We start from the raw sequence: 23,943 nt of genomic DNA on the forward strand, positions 1-23,943 counted from the left end.
CAGGTGTGGCCCAAAAACAAACAAATTGAGGGGGAAAAAAGGAAACACTTGAATATTAAATGCAAGTAAAATGTCTTTTGTAAGGCCGTGGTTCATTTCATCAGTTGAAGGACATAGCATTAAAATGACGATTATTTTTTTATCAATTCTTAACTAAAACATAAAAGTACTTATCCTTTGCAATTATATAGTTGCAAAACAGTGACCTAAATAATTCATTATCTAAGACAAAAGGTATCTATTTTACCAGATCGCTTTACCCATAACAGTATCTCATTTACTCTTTATAATTTTATTAATGAAGATAATTATCTGATTTAACTATATATACATAAAGCTACAAATCTAAAGATATCATAAAATGACAAATAAATTTGTAAAAGTGCTAGTTTCTTTTCATTTCATTTTGTATTTAAGGGGCATACTCAGCAATGTTCAAGGATTACTCCTGGTTCTATACTCAGAAATAACTCCTGGTGCTCAGGGGAGCAAATGGGATGGATGCCTGGAATTGAGCCTGGGTTGGCCATTTGCAAGGCAAATGTCCTACCTGCTTTACAATCCTCCAATTTCTTTTCTGTATTTATGATCCTGTTTTTCTTCTTTTCCAGCCCCTATTTCCTTATCTAGCAATAATATTGAAGAGTGATAATAAATAAAGTCCATATTTCATGCTATTTTGCACTTAGGTTCTTTTACCTCTTCGGAGGTTAAGAGGAAAAAATACTATCAGCAAGGTGGGGAAAAGCTTAGTCTGGGCCAGGATAGAATTGGTTGCTTGTTTTCCTGTACCTTGTGGTAATATTCTGGGCAAAATAAATGTTTCCACCCTGGTTCTTTTGTTTGGAAGCAAGGACATGACCATCACTTCTACTATGTCTGTTTCCAAGAGAGCCACTGTGGATATTTGTAAAATGTTTTCCGTCACCTCTGAAAGCAAATAAAAATCAACAGAGATTATTGACACAATGAAAGAAAGGTTTAGCTTCTCAACTACACACCACATTTTCATTGCCTTCACTGACACTTTTGGTCCAAAATCATTTAGTGCATGTTGAAAGTTACCTTTTAAACCGACATGATGGGGACTTTTTTGTTTTTGTGCTACACCTGGTGGTGCTCAGGGATTACTCCTGGTCTGTACTCAGCGGTCATTCCTGGTGGTGCTTGGGGAATCCTATGGGGTGCCAAGGATACAACCTGGGTCAGCCATATGCAAGACAAATGCCCTACCCACTGTGTTGTTGCTTTGGCCCCTGAGAGGGACATTTTTAATGAGCAGATGGCAGAGTTTCCTAATAATGATTCTGGAAAGGTAGGGTTAGCCTAGCACACCTTTATTTCCAGCCAGAGAGACTTCAGAGCTGCCATACACACTCTATTCAGCAGCATTACATGCTTTGTCTCCTTGAAAGTCACTGTAGCTTGTTTTTCCACTTTCAGTCCAGGATAAATTTCGGCATTAGAAAACCAGGTATTGGTCATGGGGTATATGAGTTCTTCTAGGCCCAGGGTATCTGAACACTGTGTTGGCTTCTTCCTGCTTTCTTATTTTCACTCTCATGGTGAAGGGGATGTGGGAGTCTGCCTGAATACACCTCTCAGAACTTCAATGTCAGACCCTCTCCCTCATTTGTTCAATGACTGTCTAGCCTCTTACTATGAAAGATGGATAGCATCAGACACAAATTAACTCATATTTCTCATCCCAAATTTTCTCTCTTTGTTACCAAAGCCCTGGTGTTTTTGTAGGAACAAAATGATGTGATCTTGGCCTGTGTCTTCAATTTCCTATTGGACTTGTGCTATCAATGACCTCATTTTATTTTCTCGTGTCTTTTATGCTTTCTTTTCTTTAGCCCTCCAGACTCCCCATTTTTTAATAAATTGCATTCTTAATTCTACTTTCTCTTGCAATCAATCACCCACAATTTTTATCTCCTCTGCAAACTCCCAACAGGAGTAACTGCTTACTGACTCCAACCTCAGACATACTTCCCTCTGCTTCTTTTTAGTCTCTCTTCTCTAAAGAGGGAGTGCTGTCAGGGACCACCTGCCTACTGGTAAATCTAGGAGAATCTTATCCTAGCTCCATACCACTCACAACTGGGCCATACACTCTATCCTACTGACATTCCCTTTGGAATGGGAGAACTTCTGGTTTGTAATTCCTCTTGTCCAGATTCAGCTTTGTTCACTTTATCTTCTTTATCTGTCCATATGTTCAGGTAAGTGTGTGCCAGGCATCTGTTTGAAGTTTTTCCTATTTCATCTTCGACTCATCCAAAAGGTTTTAAAAATGGGAGTTTTAGGTTGGGCTTGTAAGCCACTTTTTTTGTTTGTTTGTTTGTTTCATTTTGAGGGACATAACTGGTGATGTTCAGCAGTTACTGCTGGCTCTGCCCTCAAGAATCACTCTCAGATATCTCCAGGGATCAGATGGGATGCCAAGGATTTGGGTGGCCACATGCAAGATAAATGCCCTACATGCTGTGATATTGCTCCGGCTCTCTTGTACTCACTTTGATGTCCCAGTGGGTGGAGCACACTTGCTGTCATCTGAGTACACATTTAGGCAATCTATTTGGCCTCACTAAGACATTGGCTTTAGATCTACTCTTTGTTTGTTTTTAGGTAACACCTGGCAGCACTCAGGGATTACTCCTGGCTCTACGCTCAGAAATCGCTCCTGGCAGGTTTGCTGCACCATACGGGATGCCGGGATTTGAACCACCGACCCTCTGCATGTGAGGCAAATGCCTTACCTCCATGCTATCTCTCCGGCCCATGTCTTTTTTAAAACATTCTCTTGCTATTCTGTTCCATCTTTCTCATTCATCATGTCAAAGATATCCTTGGAAAACCAAGTCAAATCATGCAGTCCATATTCCTAAGAACTTCAGACAATTTCTCATTAGCTTCAGAACAAAGTCAAAATTTCTTGATGTTATAGTTAAGACTTTGTCTTCAGATTTCATTGTTGTGATTGCCATCTATCTCTTATTGACCCATCCTATACAGATATCTAACCATTTCAAATACCTTTGTGCAAACATTTCTCTCAAATATTTCCAATTTTTGGCTACTTTAAACCCTTGCACAATACTCTTCCCTAATCTCCTGAACCTCTTATTCATGGTCCCCCTCATTTTCTTCCTCTGTTCATAATTGGAAAATTACCTCTTTCTCTGAAACTATACAACTCTCTACTATTGCTCCTTCACTAAATTGTCTCCTTGATCTTTCTTGGTCTCCAAAAAACCTCACTTCAGTATTTTTTACTCAGTGAAATTGAAAAGTCAATTAATATATTTAAATACATGTTTTAGATGAATTTATATTTAATTCTTATGGCTAGAAAGAAAAATATTAGTGGTCGCTTTTTATTATATAAGTGCAAGTTTATCTATAAATCTGTAGTGAGTTGAACACCAGATCTCCCTGGATAGTTGGATGCATATTACTGAAAAAGGCAAGATAACATCTTGTTTAAAGAGAAAGCCTTAAAGATGTAGGCACAGGAACCAGAAATAGTACAGTGGGTAAATGGGTGCAATCCCCAGCATCCCAAATGGTCCCCTAAGCACCATCAGGAGTGATTCCTGAATAAAGTGAAGAGTAACCCAGAGCACCCCTGAGCACCCCTGCATGTGCCCCAAAGCAACAGCAACAAAATTTATGCAGGCAATAAATCTCCTTTAGATACCATTCATTATTAGTAGATTAAATATCTGCTTAACTATTTCAGTGATAAACCAACTCGAATCCCTAAAAATTAGAAATTGATAGCTTTTTCATAAATTAATACAAGAAAAGCTATTTGGCTTAAACTATGTATCCAAGAACATCAGCATATGCTCTGGGTATTCCTTTTAAGTAATTTTAAAAATATAATTGTGATTCACATTTTACACTATTTTTAAGAAAATATGCTGCAAATATTTGCATTAATTTGGTTTCATGCTTTTTTTGTTTTGTTTTTGGGCCACACCCAGAACACTAGGGGTTATTCCTGGCTATGTGCTCAGAAATTGCCCCTAGTTTGGGACCATATGGGATGCTGGAGGATTGAACCGTGGTTCTCGTCCTAGGTTAGTGCATGCAAAGCAGATGTTCTACTGCTTGTCCCACCGCTCTGGCCCCTGGTTTCATTCTTATAACTTTAAATTCTTTGAAGCAAAATAACCAATGATTAAAGTTAATAAACATTCTATGCAGACCTATAAATCCAAGGACCTTAAAGAAGCTGGAAGGTTTTGCATTGATAACAAAGATGTGGCCTTCTGATGTTCCAGCTAATAGGTATGTTCCTTGTTGATCATAACTAGAAAAGAAAAAAACCCCAATAAACAGATTTACAGGTTTTACTTAATAAAATGGTCAATACAGGCTTTTTCATGGAGCGGGAGGCTGCAGCTGGACCCAGAAAACCCCACATGCCAGGATTACTGTTCCTCTCCTACAGGTATGGCTGGGAAACTGGGCAGACAGCTGGCCAATGGCCTCCTGGGCTGACCAACTAGTCCAAAAGACAGAGATCCCCCCTGCCAAACTGGTCTTCAGGGCCAGGTTTGGCAACTGGGCTCTGGGGGGAGGGGGGAGGAGGGAAAATTCTCCCGTATTCATACTGGACCCCCTGCAGCGGTGTCTTTTCTTACTAATACTCATTTTTATAACTTTTATATTTAATAACATTTATATACTTTTTGAGCATTATCTAAAAATGTTCTTAATTCTAGATGGTTCCTAGGAAAGGAAATGGAATACCAAAGATTTGGATGATAACACTCAAATAGATCTTTAAAGTCAGTCTTTATGGACGTGACTTTCTGTACTGACTCCAAGCCGAAATCACAAACAATTCATATATATGTATTGTATATAGCCCCTGTCATGTATTGCCTCTCCCCTTCCCCTGTGTCTCTTCTATCCCCTCTTTTTTCAATCCTAATCCTTTAACTTCCCCTATGTCTCTTCTATCCCCTCTTTTTTCAATCCTAATCCTTTATCTTCCCCTAATTTAACCCTCTTTACCCTCAGTTCCTAACTCGGTAGGCACCAAGATTAACCTCCTGCCCCAACAGACCACCTTCCAGCTCCTCAGTGAAAGACACCCTCTGGGTCCCCGTTCTCATGCATCAGCAAAGAACTACAACCAGTATGCCTGCTGACTCATGCTTGATGGCCCCTCTCACCCCCACCAAATTGTGGACTGTTGCATGATACAGGAATTGGCTTCAGCAAAACTCCCAGCTAAAAGACACTATATGGTCTCGTTATGCAGCAAAGCATCTCTCAAACTCAATTCCAAGGCCTGTGAATCGAAAAGTACCTTGGCTTTTACTCTCCACAAGAATATATCAAAAGACTTAATTGGGAGTCTTATATTGCCTATTGGAAGCTCAATACCGTATAACAATACATGTTAAGATGTGTATTCCTAAATATACAAGTAGCCTCCTCCACCACTTGTTTTATTCGAATACCTTTTCTTTTAAACCCAGTTTTATTTATTTGTTCTATTTTAATATATACACTTTTTCTCTATCCATACCATTTTCGGTGCTGCTTGGTACAAAATGCCTTGACTGGGATAAAAGCTCAGAACAAAACCAGATGACAGAGACTTTGTGTGCAGCCTGTCATCCTTACCCAGAATAGCACCAGCAACACAGTATGACACCATATGTTTTTGTATGGGCACAGTAAAAAAAGGGGAAACCAAAGACACAGAAACAAGATCTTATCTTCTAGGGATAAGAACTCACTTTTTATAGCAGAAGGGTGCCATCCATCCTGAACATGTGGATGCAACCAGTCCCCAGGAGGTTGGACAGTGTTAGTTCAATCCGAAACCCCAGATCCCCGACGTAGAAATGATACAGCTTCGGGCAACACCACCAGGAACTAAGCTCCATTGGGAGATTTATAACACTACTCTGGCACCAACTTGTGCCAGTTTTGATATGACAACGAGGAAAGGAAAACTTGACCTAAGACCAGGCTGTCCTATCACATCTAACACTAAATGGAAATCAGAAGACCTATCGTCCTTTGAACTGTGAAAAATAAGAGCACCAACAACAGAAAACTGACTTTGACAACTGTGACTGAACAGAGCCTACCTTGGAACTAATACGAAAAACCCCACCCTAGGCTGTAGTCCAGGACACATAAAAAACAACAACAACAACAACAACAACAACATGTCTTATTGCAGAGGTCCAATTTGGACAACAGAGACTGAGCAGAACTTTTGGATTCATAATATCCTTGGCTTCGGCTTAGGGACTTAACAAAAGCAGGGAGCAATTATTACAGAAGACTGAACACCACAACAATGATGTATAGGAACCTCTAGAACCTAGAGACTCTATCCTAGACCTTGACCTATAACCTGCGCAAATACCAAGATCGCTAGCTACAGTGGCTCGATTTTCTCACACATAACAGAGAGGAAACTTTCCTGGCAACACAAAAAAACCTTTGGGATGGGGTAATGAGTATATATGGAGCTAGGAGTTGATCCCATGATGGTATGCTTCAAGGATGGAGAAACCCTGAATCTCTTAGGCCACGGGAATTCCCTTTCTTCCCCAATGCTTACTGTGCCTATGCAAAAAAAAAAAAAGTGGGGGGAACGCCAAACCCTACCACTCCAGCACCCATACTTTTTCTTGTTTCGTTTTGATTTTTTAGTTTTTGACTTTATTTTCCTTCTCTTTGTTCTTCCACTTTTCTCTTTCTTTTTCACACTTGTGGTTATTATTTAGAGATTTATTTTTATTTTTATTTGCTGGGTTCAATTTTTTTTTCTTTTTTCTTTTTTTCTTTTCTCCTTTCTTTTTTTTTTTTGGTAATTGTCAGCAAATTTTTTTCTCCCCTTTTTCTTATCCTTTTTATCTCCAATGACGGTGGAATGGATGCTCATTCTACAACAAACTGTAAACTGGAGACTAGTTGCATTGGCATACTGCAGGGTAGAGGGAGATATGGGATGTATGCTGGAAATAGGGGTGGAGAGAGGACAGCACTGGTGGTGGGAATGCCCCTCATTCATTGTCACTATGTACCATAAATGATGCAGTGAAAGATTTGTAATGCACTTTGGTCACAATAAAAATAAAAATAAAATGGTCAATACATTTATTGAAATATAGCACAGAATACATTCAAAGCATTCATTCACATGGCTTGTGACTTTTATTTATTTATTTTCTTAACCCATCCCACCTGGCTTGTGACTTTTAAATATAAACTGAATTTATTAAAGCCAAATGATTACAAGCAAGCATAATTTGGGGGCTAATGTGATATTTTACAAACTATAAGTACAAGCCAAGAAAATTCAGTAAAAACAAAGCAATTGCTTCACTGTAGGAAATGAAATATGGCAGGAGAACTTGGTTCATATCAAACAGGAATAGGTCATGCTGAAATAAGAGTGAAATTTTATATCACAATCTAGCAATAATGGTCCTGGTTTGGACCAGTTGAAGAGTCCAAGTGAGTCCTCAATAATGGTGAGGAAGAAAATGGCAAGAAATGGGGGCCGGGAAGGTGGCGCTAGAGGTAAGGTGTCTGCCTTACAAGCGCTAGCCAAGGAACGGACCGCGGTTCGATCCCCCGGCGTCCCATATGGTCCCCCCAAGCCAGGGGCGATTTCTGAGCACATAGCCAGGAGTAACCCCTGAGCGTCAAACGGGTGTGGCCCAAAAACCAAAAAAAAAAAAAAAAAGAAAATGGCAAGAAATGTATGAAATTAAAAAAAAAGTGGAAATTGCAAATTAGGAGCAAAGTACATGAGAAAGACATAAAATATGTCACAATATGGTAAAGTGTAAAGAAAGACCCTTTTCCATTGAACTGCAGGAAGTGGGCTTGATGGAAATAACTTCAAAATATCTGAAATCATCAAAATGCCTATCCATGTACAGTCTGTAAAAATAATCATAAACTCATAAAAATGGAATATATTTTGCAATTAGAAAAAGGGATGAAGATCTTTAAATGTGGATAGAAAATATTCTTCAATAGAAATCTTGGGGCCGGGCGGTGGCGCTGGAGGCAAGGTGCTTGCCTTGCCTGCGCTAGCCTAGGCCGGACCGTGGTTCGATCCCCTGGCATCCCATATGGTCCCCCAAGCCAGGAGCAACTTCTGAGCTCATAGCCAGGAGTAACCCCTGAGCGTCACAGGGTGTGGCCCAAAAACAAAAAAAAAAGAAAAAAAAAGAAAAAGAAATCTTATTAGGGAGAAATAAGAAATAGTAGTACAGAAATGTATTTGCTGGGGAGTGAAGTGATAGCACAGTGGGTAGGGTGTTTCCCATCCATGCTGCTGAACCAAATTGGATCCCAGGCACCCCAAAGGGTTCCCTGAGCCCTGCTGGGAATAATTTCTGAACAACAGAATCAGGAGTAAGTTGAGTGCCACTGGGTGTGGCCCAAAATATCATTTGCTTTGCTACCATTTTGGAGCAAAGTCAGAGATATTTGCTTTGCTACTCTTTTTAAACAAGGTCTGAAACCCAGGTGTCTGGGTTTGAATTATGATCTTAGCCATTTGCTATCTTTGTGATATAGACACAATTATTTAAACTCTTTATGCTTCATCTTTATCACCTGTTTAACAGAGACATGACAAGTTCATGACACTGATACAGTAGAAGTATATGACCCACTTTTAAGTGCTTGATAATCAATTGCACAAATGAAAAGGAAGGACTTTACTTTTTTTGCTTGTTTATGGATAAAGTATCTCTAGAAATAAGGCACAAGGAACTGATCTCCTTTAGGGAGAAGTGGGGAGAAGAAGTGTGAGATCAGGCACTACATGCTTCTCTGCACCATTTAGTGTAGAATGGAGGAGATGCATTTTCAAAGCATGTCATGTCAAACTAAAAGAAACAATGGTCACAATGAATACCATCTTTCACCTGTGGAAATGGCCGACATCAAAAAGACTAGAACTAATCAGTGTTGGTCAGGATGTAGTAAAAAATAAAACCTCATTCATTATTAGGAAAGTTATCTGTTTCACCTTCTATGGAAAACTGTGCAGACTTATTCAAAAAATCAAGAATGGAGTTTTCAATATGACCTAATGAACCCACTTTTTGGCCTTAGGGTAGTCTAAGAGCCCAAAAATATATAATGAAAATATATCTGTGCACACCAAGCACTAAACACAATAGCTTGAGAAACAAAACAAGGGAAGAGTATTGATAGAAGACAAAACCTTGATTTTGAGCACAAAACTAAAATTACCTAGGAGGAGGAGGGGAGAAAGAAAGAAGCAGACTAAAAGTGACATGGATAGTGAGGTAGGGTGAGGTCGGTATTTTGGTGGCCATGAAAGTGCAGTAATCATATACAAAATAAACCTTAAAAATTAGCATTACTATAACCAAGTTCCTAAAATACAGCCAAAAATATTCCAAAAGACATTTGTGCTCCTATGTGCATTGCAGCACTATTTATAATAGCAAAAATCTGGAAACAGCCTAAGTGTCCAAGAATAGGTAACCGAATAAAGAAATTAAAAGTATAGATATATAATGAATTATAATTTGGCTATAAAAAAGAAATGAATTCATAAATATGCTACTACATGGCTGAATCTGGAGAGTGGCATGCTGAGTATAGCAGTCAGGAGGAGAGGGACTACACAGAATGTCTCATATATGGTATATAAAGAAATATAATAAGGAGATAAAAATTGGCCAAAGACAACAGAACCTACAGAACTGAGCTTATCCAAATAGGGGCAGACTGAGATAATGATGAATGGAATGGACACTGTGGTGAAAGGTATAGTTTGAAACTATCACACTGTATGTGTGATCTTATCATCAATATTATTATAAATCATGATTCATCAACCAAAAACATAAATTTAAAAACGGAAAAGAAAAGAAAAATGCTTACCAGGTTAGAGAGATAAAGGGTTGGTGCACATTCTTTGTATATGGGAACCCAGATTTCTATCCATAACAAAGTACTGTTCCCCAACACTGCCAAGTGGGTCCCAAGCAACAACAAGGAAATGATGGCATTTGTGGAATTCTCAGGAGGACTGCCAACGCTGCCTTGAGTACTTACAGGAGGTGGTCCACGGATGCTCTGGAGAGAAATACCTTGTGAATGACTTGAAGGGAGTAGACTTTACGGAGGTCAAGAAACTGGACAGAGCCAGTTGCTGTCCCTACAGCCGCTGAGAGAGAGGAGGGTGAGCAAACCAGGACTTTTGTCTGTGAAGAAAATGCCCAGATGTTTCACTTCACTGCACCAAAAAGAAAAACCCGTTTTTCACAGATACTTATACAGTTTACTTGTAAAGCTTGCAGAATAGTAAGAGTGATAAATACTGCATATGTTCTTTTTTTTTTTTTTTTTTTTTTTAAAGTTTTGGGCCATACCCAAGTGACTCGTAAGGGTGACTCCAGGCTCTGGCTGCTATAGTGATGGGAACCAAACCCAAGTCTCTGACATGCAAACTGTGCACTTGGTCCACTAAGCCTCCTCTCCATCCCTGTTGTGTGTATTCTTACAAAGTAGTCACTCAAACCAAGCACTCTTCTTGGTTTTGCTTTTGATTATTTTTTTAAAAGGGCAAATTAATTTTCTTTGGATTTCTTTTAGTTATTGAAAGTGGGACTAATGTATGTTATTTTCAAAATTAAAATGACCTAATGTGGCCTTTTGAAAAGTGGGACTAGGTACCATAAGCCATTGCTTGTGCCAGTACCATATCCACCTGTACATACACAGATACCATAAGCCTCTGTCACACAGATGAGGATGCCCACTCATTTCTCAATATTTCAATAAGGATATTTACCTTCAACTTTTTTTCAACCTCTTTGTGTTTCATTTACCTCATTCAATTATGTATCTTTTTCCTGTGGTGATCCTCTTATGTGAAGTGTGATGATTGATGCCTGGTCTTATTTTACAACATATTTTAATCTTACAGAGGGGAAAGATTTTACCTTACCCACCGATTTTCCCATGGTTCAAATTTCATCTGGAATGTTGTAATACATTAGGTGATAAAATAAGGAACATTGCTATAGTTTCTTCATCCTTTCACAGTTAAATAAATATAATATTATGTAAAATGAGCTGTGAATATGACACAAATGACTATCAGGGGTCATGGGCTATTATGGTTTTTCATCTAGTAGCCATAAACCTCCCTCTGGAAAGCTAAATACCCTGTCAAAAACCATCTCTCTCTTACTCTCAGAGTTGTATAGGATGAATTTGACTCCCATTTCCAGGGCTGAGTTTTAGTTCACTCAGAATTCCTCATGCAAGAAAGTTACTAAGACATTGGAAGTGCCAGGGAACTAGTTGCCAGGACTGGAGTGTCTGGTTTGCATGAGGGATCTCTGGTTTCAATCCTCAGGATCTCATGGTCTTCCAAGCACAGCCAGAGAGAGCCCCATGAGCTCCAAGCTGGCAAGTGAGAATTCTACCACTAAACCACTGAACTCATAGTTGGCTGTAAATCTCTCCTGGCAGTGCTAAGTGTGTTCCCAAATAAACAGAAGACATTTCCTCCCCACCCCACGGTTTTTGTATCACAGTGTCAGTGCTCAGGGGTTACTCTTGGTCCTGCACTCAGGAATCACTCCTGGTGGTGTTCAGGGAATGCTAAGGATTGAACCCAGGTCAGCCATGTGCAAGGCAAACAATGTCCTACCTTCTGTACTATTGTTCCCACACCAGAAGACATATTTTAAGCTTTCTGTAAGGAAAGTTTTCTCCACTAACCCCAGGAGCTCTTATTCCCTGACATAGTGTGAAATCAAGTCAACACCACTGACATTTGGGTTACACAAAATGAGGGCAAAGAGAAAAACAATGTCTTTGGGAATAGCATTGGGCTGCTGGATTCAGCAACCTCAAGGCCAGAAAAGTCATAGTTCATAGTTCATTCAGCCAGTAAGACACATTTAAATATTTTTGACTCAAACTGCTAAGAGTGACACTTTTATTTCTAATATATCCTTACAAATTAGAGTAATGAGTAATTCAAATCATGTGATGAGTTTTAGGCCAAGTTTTATTTCTGAGTAAAAGCACTTACAGTCTAATTCAAGATCCATCAAGGGTCTCCTCCATATATGGTTCTGCAGTCCTACCAGCTGAGGAAACAATGCTATCTGTTTGTCTTCCTGAGAAGCCATGTGACCATCCATAAAGAACTCAGATCCCCAAGTAAGACATTTGGAATCATCAGGGCATCCGAAATAAGAGTGCAATACAGAAAAACGTTTCATGTCTTCTACACTAGTAAATACTTGTTGACTACCTCTGGGCTGTAGAACAGACTTTATACCAAAGAACTATTCTAAATATAGGCAAATAAAATGCAGTAATACAACCAAGTATTTCCACAGATCTGTAATATGGACGGGGGATATTAAACTTGAATTCAGGATTTAAAAAAAAATCTATTTATAAAGCACACTTACTGGGGTATTCAGGCAAATCCTACTGACATAGGAAGCATCCTCTAGATTCCAAACACAAACTTCCCCTAAAGATGAGAGGGTCTGTAAAAGAAAAACAAAACTCTGAATGGAAAACAAAATGCTATAAAAACATATTCTAACTCCCTTTCTAGCAAGTCAATCAATCACAATGATAGTTGAGTATAAAATTTTATTTTACTTGTATGGATTGTAAATGTAACCTCAATACCAATACTTTTTGTTTGTTTTGTTTTTGGGTCACATTTGGCAGTGCTCAGGGGTTACTCCTAGATCTGTGATCAGAAATTTCTCCTGGCAGGCATGGGGGACCATATGGGATGCTGGGATTTGAACCACCATCCGTACTAAATCGGCTGCATGCAAGGCAAACACCCTACCACTGTGCTATCTCTCCGGCCCCAGTACCAATACTTTTGATGTAAATATATATTAACTTTAATACAATTTAATAACTGTAATAACTAACATTAGAAAAGTTAAAGTCTTTCTGATCAACACAATAGAGATAAGTGACTTAGAAATTTAGTGCAAATATTGCCCAGTGACTAAACCTAGAAATATGGCATTATATATCATTATATTTTAAATTTCCAGACATTGTTATTTTTTTAAAAAATATTTTAGGATGATAAAAAACTTGAGTTGAAGGGCACACACACCCTCTACCCCACATATTCATAGACATGTCACAATTTTCTCTATTATTTTTCCCCTTCCCTTTGTTCTAATTTCCTTCCTTGTGGTGTTAGAAGATGTATTTATTGCAGTATCCAGGGTTATTAGTGCTTGGTTCAATTGTGCTGGTGCAGTATTTGTACACTAGGTTATAGTGTTTATAGATTTGGTTGCTGCATGTTGAAGATTGAACTTGGTGTGACACTAGGGACCTCATACAAGAGAGCACATTTAGTAACAAACTCACAGTTTTACACACACAAGACAGGTGTTCTACCATTGAGTTCATTCCTGGACCAAGTTTGCCCTACTGACAGCTTCTACTAGTTTGGTACATTTACCTTATAAGCAACCACCCTGTTTAATGGTACCTAAATACAGAGCCAGGATTAAGCCCTGTGCATAGCCAGGTATGGCCCCACGCAAACAAAAGAATAAATACACAACACAACAAAAATGAGTTTATAATTCTATAAAACAATAGTATATTTCTTACCAGAAAGAATTCATTTCCAGATGTGATAAAGTCAACTGAGTGAAATTTATCGTTGCAAGAGTCTATGATTTTATTAAGGTCTTGATTAGTACCCAAAGTGTAGGTGTAAATACATCCCTGTAAAAATATATTTCATATATATATAGATATGACACAATATATGTAGAGGAAAAAACACAATTATGCAGATAGTTCAATATTCATGAAATGCCTACTGTGAGCAAGGCTCTATGGAAAAGGTGATAGAAAGGCACTGATTCTGAATAACTCAGAACCTAATTTGTTGTTGTTTTGATTTGGGGCCACACCTGGTGGTGCTCAGGGGTTACTCCTGGCTCTGTGCTCAGAAATTGCTCCTGGCAGGCTCAGGGGACCATATGGGAAGCAGGGGGATTGAATCCAGGTCCGTCCTAGCAGCATGCAAGGCAAAAGTCCTACCACTGTGCTATAGCTCTGGCCCCACGAAGTATTTTTAATTACTTTTTTCTGAATTTCAAAAATAGTACCTATTTATGCAAAAAATTTGGAAAATGTGAAAAATCAAGCAAGTTGTTCAGATTAACCAAATCCTTTTATACACTTGAGTATGATGAACACAAATGAAAATCTTTAAAAAGTCTGTGAAAATTGTGGTGGTATGACTGAAACTGTAAACTTTCATTGTTTTTTGTTTTATTTTGAGCCACACCCAACAATGCTTAAGAGATTACTCCTGGCTCTGCATTCATGGATCAGGGACCATAGCAGATGCCAAGCATGAACTCAAGTTGACTGTATTCAAAACCAGCTCCCTACCCACTGTACTATTACTCCAACCCCTGAAACTGATTTTGACTTGCCATTTTCATCTTTAGTTTACCTCTTAGTAAAATCCTATCACCTTTACTAATACTATATGATATGGCCATTGAACTGGCAAAAATATGTATGCTTTTGACCAATCCTGAGTTCTTCAGCTCACGAGTTAAAACATGAATATTTTTAGTTATGCTTACTTAAAAATTACAACTCCTGGGCTGGAGCAACAGCACAATGAGTAGGGCATTTGTTCTGCATGTAGCTAGCTGACCTGGGACTCATCAGGGTTTGATCCTTGGCATACCATATAATCCCCTGAAACTGCCAGGAGCGATTTCTGAGCATAGAGGCAGGAGTAAACCCTGAGCACCTCCAGGTGTGACCCAAAGTCCACCCAAATATAATAAGTTAAATTAAAAAAATTACAACTTCATAGAACCCCCAAATCTATAATTTTTAATTTTTACCTTTCATTTATTATTATATCCAGGGATTGTTCTAAAATCTGAAAACAAACCCAAGTCAAATATTCCTTTTCTCTCACTTATACTTAAAAGGTATTTTTCATTGGGTCTACAATTACAAGTTATTATTATCTTATTATACTACATCAGGGTCAGTGAACTTTGCATATAAATAAACAGAAATACTAGGGTTTGCTGAGTATGTGTACTTTGTCATATCTACTTAATTCTCCATAGTAAACACATTAAAACTGAGTGTGACATTGCTTCAATAAAACTTTGTTTTCACAAACAAGAAGCTGACTGAAACTGACCCACAAAACCATAATTTCCTGATGACCATTCTATGTAAACTATCTTTCTACTATTCTTTCTTACATTACTACATCATTGAAGCCAGTTGCTAGCCTAGTTGAAAGCCCTGTAAATAATAGATTTTGCCATCTGATTGCTTTTAAGGTTTTTTTGTCTTTATTTTTTTAATTTACTTTGTTCAACCTAAAGTATGAATATATTTTATGCCCTCTCCTTGAATTAGTTAGGCTTCTTAAATATATCAATTCATGTACTTAGTTCTGGAAAAGTCCCAACTACTATTGCTTTAAATATTACCTCTGTCCTACACTCTTACCTTTCATCAATCAAATAAATGTTAGATTTTTTTTCACTATTATCTTTCATGTCTCTTACACTCCTATATTTTCTGTACTTCAGTATTTTTAAACTATATTATAGACAATATTTTCTGATTTATTCTCCAGTTTATTCTTTCTCTAGCTGTGTCCATTCTTCTGTTCAAAACATTTAATTATTACTTTGTTAATGCATTTTTCTTTTTATGAATTTATAATTGAAATGTTTTAGTATTTCCTACTTTATCATTAATCAAAGCATAGTTAGAATAGACTATCAAAAACTGAAGCTTTTCAATTCTTAAAATTCCTCTAGATAGAAAACCATTGAAAGGGCCAGAGCAGTGGCACAACTGGTAGGGCATTTGCATTTTGTACACAAACCTAGGACGGACCACTAGGACAAACCTAGGACCATTCCCATATGGTCCCCCAAACCAGGAGCAATTTCTGAGCGCAGAGCCAGGAATAACCCATGAGTGTCAATGGGTGTGGCCCATTACTAAGAGATAAAATCTAAGAGATAAAAAACCTAAGATAAAAACTAAGAGAGAAGGGTCCAGAGAGATGGCGGTGTTTGCCTTGCAAGTAGCCAATCCAGGACCTAAGGTGGTTGGTTCCAATCCCAGCGTCCCATATGGTCCCCTTGTGCCTGCTAGGAGCTATTTCTGAGCAGATAGTCAGGAGTAACCCCTGAGCACCGATGGGTGTGACCCCAAAACAAAAAACAAACAAACAAACAAAAAAACCTAAGTGATAAAACTCAGGTCAACTGTCATCCTGACATGAGGAAACGGCAACAACTTGAGCTTAGAGAGGGCTGCCCTATCTCATCACCTAAGGTATGATACAATTGGGAGAGATGTCATCCTTTGCCCTAAGCAAAACCAAAATTGCTATTTACAGAAGACTGGCTTTGACAAACATGGACTGGACAGAACCTATCAAGAGATCAAAGAGGAAGTTCCTAGACTTGGCCTTGGCTTTGGATTCATACGAAAATCAAGATCTCTAATTCTAATTTGACAACTGCAACTGAGCAGAACTTCTAGAACCATGCTGAAAGACTATAGCCTAAACACTGTCCTAGGATCTGAGCAAAACCTGAGTCCACTAATTATAGAAGATTGATTACAACAATAGTGATGGAACAGAACTCCTAGCCTTCACCCTATGATCTACACAAATAACAAGATCTCCAGCCACAGAGGCAGGATGTCATCACCCACATCTGAGTGGAAAGTTTTCTGGCACCATGAAAAGACCTTGGGGTGTGTAAATGAGTGAGTACGGAGCCTTTAGTTGTTCCCATGGCTATATGCTTCAAGGGCAGAGAAACCATGTATTTCTTAGGCCAAGGGAATTCCCGTTCTAATTCCCCCAATATTTACCATGCCTATGCAAAAAGAAAAGAGAAGAAACATAATCCTTTTTTAAGAAGATGCTGGTCTTGTTTTTGTTGTTGTTGTTGTTTTTGTTTTGTTTTGTTTTGTTTTTTTGTTTCTTCATAGCTGATGATTTTGATTTTTGGTTTATTCTTTTTTATTCTTTTTGTACTTTTGTTGTTACTCCTTTATTGTTTTTTGTTTTTGTTTTTGATTTTATTTGTCTTGTTTTGTTTTGTTACCTTTTTCTTCTTTCCCCTTTCTTCTTCCAAATGAATATTTACAACACCTAGATGGACTCCTCCCATATTTTTCTTATATCTACAACAGAGTTACATTACTGGGATCACCTTGATCAGCATCATAATTGGAGGGAGTAAAATGGATAGTACCAAGACCAGACAGTTGTATGTTCATTTGGTGAAAATAAAATTGATCAGACTTGAATACCAAATCCAAAGTCAATGACAACAAAATCGATACCCAATCTACATCAAGCTGTACAAGTGGGGGAACAGTTACAGTAGCATTACGGTGGTGGGGGGTACAGGAGGGAGAAGTGGGATGCATGCTGGGAACAGAGATGGACGGAGGACAACACTGGTGGAGGGAATGCCTCTCATTCATTATCAGTATGTGCCTTAAATATTACTGTGAAAGATTTTTAATTCACTTTGACCACAATTAAAAACAACAACAGGTCAACAGAGTATAAGACATGTGCCTTATCCACTGTAGTATCTGTCTGGCTCCAGGGCAATAGTTTTTATCCAAAATTTATCCCCACTTCCTTCTTCCTCTCTTACAGAAACTATATTTTCCTTTGAGAAGTATGTTCAATGTGGCCAATTACAGGCCATGTCTGGGTATTTTAACTCTTCCTAGAGTCTTGGGGTTAAGTATGTGACTTAGGTTTGGTCCAGAGCTTGGACCCTTCCTGACTATTAGTAACTGACCTATCAGTAGACAAGTGACCCAAGTTAATTTAATGAACATAGGCTTCAGGACTTATTTCTCAGAAGGCATTTTTATAACAAGAGTCACCAAAAAGACAGTTTGGGGAGTTTTCAGGAAACTCTCTTGACACCACATCCAAGTATGCGAACGGAAAGGAAATCAGAGGCAAAAATCACAGGAAGATTAGGTTAATGACCGTACTGTAACTTCCTTGTATATCTATACAAGTAACAAATAAAATTCCCTTGTTATTTAGCCTTTTACAATGGTTTGTGTATTTTCATTTGCAACCTAATAAGTTCTGGGTAATATAAAAACATCATTATGTAACGTTATGTAACACACTCATCTGTCATACAATCTGAGGGTATAGGATAAAACTGATGGCAGAATGAATGCCTTCCATGTAGAGGTCCTGAGTTCAATCCCTAGAAATTATATCAGTAATAATAACAAAAATATCAAAACCAGTAATAAAATAACTGAGCAGTTAATCTCAAGAAACCACTATTTACCATACCTTACTTGTTTGTAACAACAGCGTTTGGTAATTGGGAGAAAATGTCATATATTGCAAAGCCTCTTCAATCTCAAGAAAATCTTTTACAGTGCAATTAAAATCCTTAATAGTACAAGAATATATGAAGCCATCCTAGAGACAAAAAACAATGAGATTAGTACAGAAAATTAGTCTCAGCCAAAGGATAGGGTATTCTTTCCATTTTAGAAAAGCTAAGACTTACTGATTACTACCTATTTATTTTTTTTTTGTTTGTTTGTTTGTTTGTTTGTTTGTTTGTTTTTGTGGTTTTTGGGTCACACCCAGCAGTGCTCAGGGATTATTCCTGGCTCCAGGCTCAGAAATTGTTCCTGGCAGGCACAGGGGACCATATGGGACGCCGGGATTCGAACTGATGACCTCCTGCATGAAAGGCAAACGCCTTACCTCCATGCTATCTCTCCGGCCCCCCTATTTATTTGTTTTTTAAATTGTTGTCTATGTTTATAGGGTTGAGAATGCACTACACTGTTACCTTTTTGGTAACTTTTAACCATGCTCTATGGTAAAGTTTCAGTTTTATCTCTTTAGTGATATGTTCCTCAGTTACTAAAATAATTTTATTGATCTCTCCTCTCTTAGAGCTTCTTAAGCATCTTTCTTACTATCTCCTTCATAATACTGAAGTTTGGCCAAAGGGGGTAGTTTCTTATGTAGTTTATTTACAACAATCACCTTCCTTTAAGAAATACTTGTCTGTTCTTTAATTACTACTCTGTACATTTGTCTACCTAAATGACCCATAAGTAGGAAATATGCAGTTTGTTCCTCTGTTTTCTCCTTTTCTTCGGGTTCTTCAGGCAAAGCAAAAATAAGCTTAAGCAAGTATCCAATAAAGCTAATTAGTGGTTGAAAACAGATTTAAGTTAATTAAAACTACTCTCTAGAGGAAGAAAAATCACCCATTACTTAGAGATCAGACCCTATTATAAGTACAAATATTTGTGATATGGTTGGGTTGAGATGCTTAGAATTTGAGGATTAAGGATGATTAAGTGCAAGGTAGTTTCACCAAGCTCACCATCACTTTCCTTTCTTCTCTAGAGCTGATAAATATGAACACTCCTTTATAACAAATGCCAAGCATTGCCTTGCAGAGAACCAGAATCATAAAAGGCAGAAATATGATTAAATAGGGAATGGTAGTTTGTTTCAATATGGGGGGTTTGTAGGCAGCATGAGTTAGTGTTTATAATTAGAGTTAAGTATAAATGTATGAACTCCAGATTGCTTCTCTTTGAACTACAACTCTTAACTTGACCTCAATGCCTAGAATTCCTGATAGTCCTTGAAAATGTAATATTTGCATTAAAAACATTAAAGGTCTCGAGGGTTACCAGTGGACCTGAGAATGTTTTTCGCTTTTTCAGTCAACTAAAAACCTCAGTGTTTTTCAATCCACTAAACACCTCAGTGACAATGGATGACAAGACTATAAGAAAGTAATGCAGAATAGTCCCCTTTCCTGCTTGCTGAGGCCACGCTCTGACAATTTTGAGCAAAGATGTTGAAATTTGGCATTCCTCAATTCAAGCTCCAACTTCTCTACTAATTGGTTGGTAAAATTTATTCTATTCCTTCATCTGTGCAAATTCCTATGTGGTACAACCCTTAGAACCAATGAGAATACAAAAATAAAGCACCAAGCTTAATGCCTGGCACAAAGTAAGAACTAAGAAGATAAAGGCTATCAATATTAATTGTAATATGAATTCTAAAAATTCAGTACATTGAAGTTAAATGAACATATATACACAGGCTAAACTAAAGCTAGGACAAAAAAAGTCCATTTATAACTGAATCTAAAATATTAAGAGTACAATCATGCATGGAATTGGAGAACAGATATTAGATACTGGGTGTTAGTTTTTTTGTGGAGTGCAGGGGTGCACACTCAGCAGTGGTCAGGGATTAGTTCTGGATCTGTGTTCAGGGATCACTCCTAGTGGGCTGGAGGAACCATAGGGGGTGCTAGAGATTGAGTTTGGGAAAAGTTCCTACAAGATAAGTGCTCTACCTACTGTATTATCTCTCCAGACATGGGTAATTGCTTCTTAAGGGCGTGCATGCAGATTTTTAAAATTCTATATTTTATTTATAAGCAAGAAGAAAAATATGCTCATTCATTCATCATTCTCTCTTTTACATATTTTTAATTCTTCATGATGAAAAATTTTGTCATATCCTAAATTAATACATTCACAGAATTTGACATCCAAATTATGACTCATGATTGTATATGGTACAAATAAAAGTTTACATATTTTTAAATAATTTAGAATTAAAAAATACATACAAGTCCAGAAGTAAGCATGCCTCCTTTCTGATACACCATTGTCATTGGAGCCATCAGAGTTCTGTCTAGATTTGGAAAAAAAAAAGCAAGATCAAATAGGTACCATGGAATTAAAAATATAGCACAAAGTGATTAATTTCATTTTTTTCTAGAAATAGTTATTTCTGGGGGCCGGGCGGTGGCGCTGGAGGTAAGGTGCCTGCCTTGCCTGCGCTAGCCTAGGACGGACCGCGGTTCAATCCCCCGGCATCCCATATGGTCCCCTAAGAAGCCAGGAGCAACTTCTGAGCGCATAGCCAGGAGTAACCCCTGAGCGTCACAGGGTGTGGCCCAAAAACCAAAAAAAAAAAAAAAAAAAAAAAAGAAATAGTTATTTCTTTCCAAAAGTCAACTTCATTTAAGAATATATGTGGTAATGCCTCCCATATAATGAATAATAAAAACTACTTAGAAATGAATACTAGGGGCCCGGAGAGATAGCACAGTGGCGTTTGCCTTGCAAGCAGCCGATCCAGGACCAAAGGTGGTTGGTTCGAATCCTGGTGTCCCATATGGTCCCCTGTGCCTGCCAGGAGCTATTTCTGAGCAGACAGCCAGGAGTCACCCCTGAGCAATGCTGGGTGTGGCCCAAAAACCAAAAAAAAAAAAAAAAAAAAAAAAGAAATGAATACTAGTAATGCAAACCACAGGGGCTTTTTGTAGTTCTGAATATCAGATTTTTGTAACTAATATTTGTAAAATTATATATTTTTTGAAGTTCTAATATACCAGGGAAATTATTTGATACAGGAATAAAATAGTGAATCTAATAGTAAAGATTTTTAGAGTCTTAAATTAGTGTAATAAGAAACCAGAGAAGATAACACAGCAGTAGGGTGTTGACCTTGCACGCAGCCAATCCAGGACAGATGGTGGTTCGAATCTCAGCATCCCATATAATCCCCTGTGCCTACCAGGAGCAATTTCTGAGCGCAGAACCAGGAGTAAACCCTGAGTGCTGCCAGGTGTGACACCCCCACACACACACACACAATATATATATTTATATATATATATATAAAGTAAATTAGTGTGATAAAAATTTGGAAATGAGAAAAGTATCTGATCATTCATTTTATAGAGGTGCCTTGATTCCATAGTCACTCAGGAATTGAATGTCAGAACCAAAGACACAGCTCCTGATTTCACAGAGGTTATAGCTGATGAGGAGAGAAGAGATGTGCTGTTGCAAGAACATAGGAGGAACTTCTAACACAGGAGTCCATCTCATGAACCCTCAGACTGGGGCACTCATTTTGCCTGATGGTTGGGGTAAAGACAGCAAAGCCTCCAAGGAAGAATCATCTACCACTCTTCTAAACAGTAACAAGTACCAGCAGGTAGAATTTGAAGAGAGCATGGGAATGATGAGGACTTGTAAAAGCTTCACAGGAAAGGAGCTAACACTGGAAAGGAGGGCACTTTTCAGAGAGCTATGGTATGGCATGTAGTTGCAAGAGGATAGTAGACCAGTCAGCTATACGAAAAGCATAAAGGGAAGAGAGAGAGAGAGAGAGAGAGAGAGAGAGAGAGAGAGAGAGAGAGAGAGAGAGAGAGAGAGAGAGAGAGAGTGGGCGGGAAATTCAAATCCAATGGCTTCATTTTTTTTTCATTGAGGTATTAGTCAGGAACCAGGAAGGGATTAGATGAGGGACAATGCAGTTGAAAGAATGGCTGGAAAGGAGGCATTTGACCTGGGCACTGGAGGACTTAAAGAGCAGAGTGACTAAGGAATGAGTGAGGTGGCACATTTGTAAAGTGAAATGATTAGTTAGCTCAAAATAAAAAGCCTATTTGGGAAAATAAAATGATACAAAAAACAACAAAACAAATAAACAAACAAAAAACCAAGCAGGATCAGATTAGAGATGGCTCAAATCAAGGCAGAGCAGTTCTTAAGTCACATGTTAAACAGTCTTCAAAAAGGGCAGTTTCGCAGGGATAAATTGTCTAGTTTGGGTAGCCTGAGATCGAAGTCAATAACATCAATACTAAGGTCACTGCAGTGGAAAGTGCACTAGAGAGGCTTGTGGAGCTTGCCCTGTAAAATCTTTCATTGCAGGGTATCTACACCTAGACCCTCCAAGGGACACTGACTTCTATGCTCCAGGCCTAAACCTGGTCCGGGGACCAGAAATGGTGATCAAGCCTAAGCAAAATACATTAGACTCTCTTGGAATTCTAACCAAACAACAAAGACTCAAAAGTTTCATTGCCCCTTTGAGAAGGCATCAGTTGCACAATTTATTTGGTTAGGTGAAATTGGGTATGTTTTTAACTTTTCACTGCCTCCCTTTTCTCAACAGTATCATGGAGATAAAAGCTTGAATTCCCGATACTCTGCTCACTGCTTCATCATCCCAGGTGAGACTTGCTTTTGGCTGACATTCTGGGTCTAATTATGGGATGCGAGGCAGAGTTCTTCCCTAGCAGGTGGGTTGCAGTAGTCTCCTCCCTCAAACTGCACTATGTGAAGGGCACACAATATTGCTCCTAAAATTCATGGCCACATAAATGACTGTACAACAGATACATGCAACAAATTACACAATGCTCAGTTATGTTCATCATAGAGGATGGGCAGAAAAGTAAAAGAGCAACCTTCAGCCTAATCCTTCAGCATTTCCCAGGGGGTTATCTAAAAAGACTTTCTTGCAGCACAGCAAGAAAACCAATGGGGGGAAAATGTAGAGCCCACCAAGTTCAGTGAGTAAAAAACAGTATCACCAAAGACAAGTAACACCAGTAAAGCTTCAGTGTCTTTAGTGACACTGTGATGAGGATGTTCAATGAGTTTAAAGAAACAATAGTGCAAATAGTCAATAAGCACACGAGGGGGCCGGGCGGTGGCGCTGGAGGTAAGGTGCCTGCCTTGCCTGCGCTAGCCTAGGACGGACTGCGGTTCGATCCCCCGGCATCCCATATGGTCCCCCAAGAAGCCAGGAGCAACTTCTGAGCGCATAGCCAGGAGTAACCCCTGAGCGTCACAGGGTGTGGCCCAAAAACCAAAAAAAAAAAAAAAAAGAATAAAAAAGAATAAGCACACGAAAGTATGAGAACTAAAACAAAACAACAACAACAACAAAAAAAAACAAGAATCAGAAAAAGACAGAAATACAGAACGTGGTAGATGATTAAA

General features: G+C 38.4%; 1 protein-coding gene across 1 annotated transcript in view; it reads right to left on the minus strand.

Moving 5' to 3' along the window:
* The window catches only part of CFAP43 (cilia and flagella associated protein 43), a 119,238-nt gene that overhangs the window by 69,763 nt on the left and 25,532 nt on the right, over window positions 1-23,943 (minus strand). The window contains exons 7-14 of the mRNA XM_049790424.1: window positions 22,884-22,900; window positions 20,766-20,830; window positions 18,431-18,562; window positions 13,675-13,791; window positions 12,483-12,563; window positions 10,102-10,250; window positions 4,221-4,324; window positions 793-930 (exon numbers count right to left, since the gene is read on the minus strand). Coding sequence (XP_049646381.1) covers window positions 793-930; window positions 4,221-4,324; window positions 10,102-10,250; window positions 12,483-12,563; window positions 13,675-13,791; window positions 18,431-18,562; window positions 20,766-20,830; window positions 22,884-22,900 — 803 coding nt within the window. The remainder of the gene's footprint in view (window positions 1-792; window positions 931-4,220; window positions 4,325-10,101; window positions 10,251-12,482; window positions 12,564-13,674; window positions 13,792-18,430; window positions 18,563-20,765; window positions 20,831-22,883; window positions 22,901-23,943) is intronic.

Source organism: Suncus etruscus, chromosome 17 (assembly GCF_024139225.1).
Source record: "Suncus etruscus isolate mSunEtr1 chromosome 17, mSunEtr1.pri.cur, whole genome shotgun sequence".
Classification (NCBI taxonomy): domain Eukaryota; kingdom Metazoa; phylum Chordata; class Mammalia; order Eulipotyphla; family Soricidae; genus Suncus; species Suncus etruscus.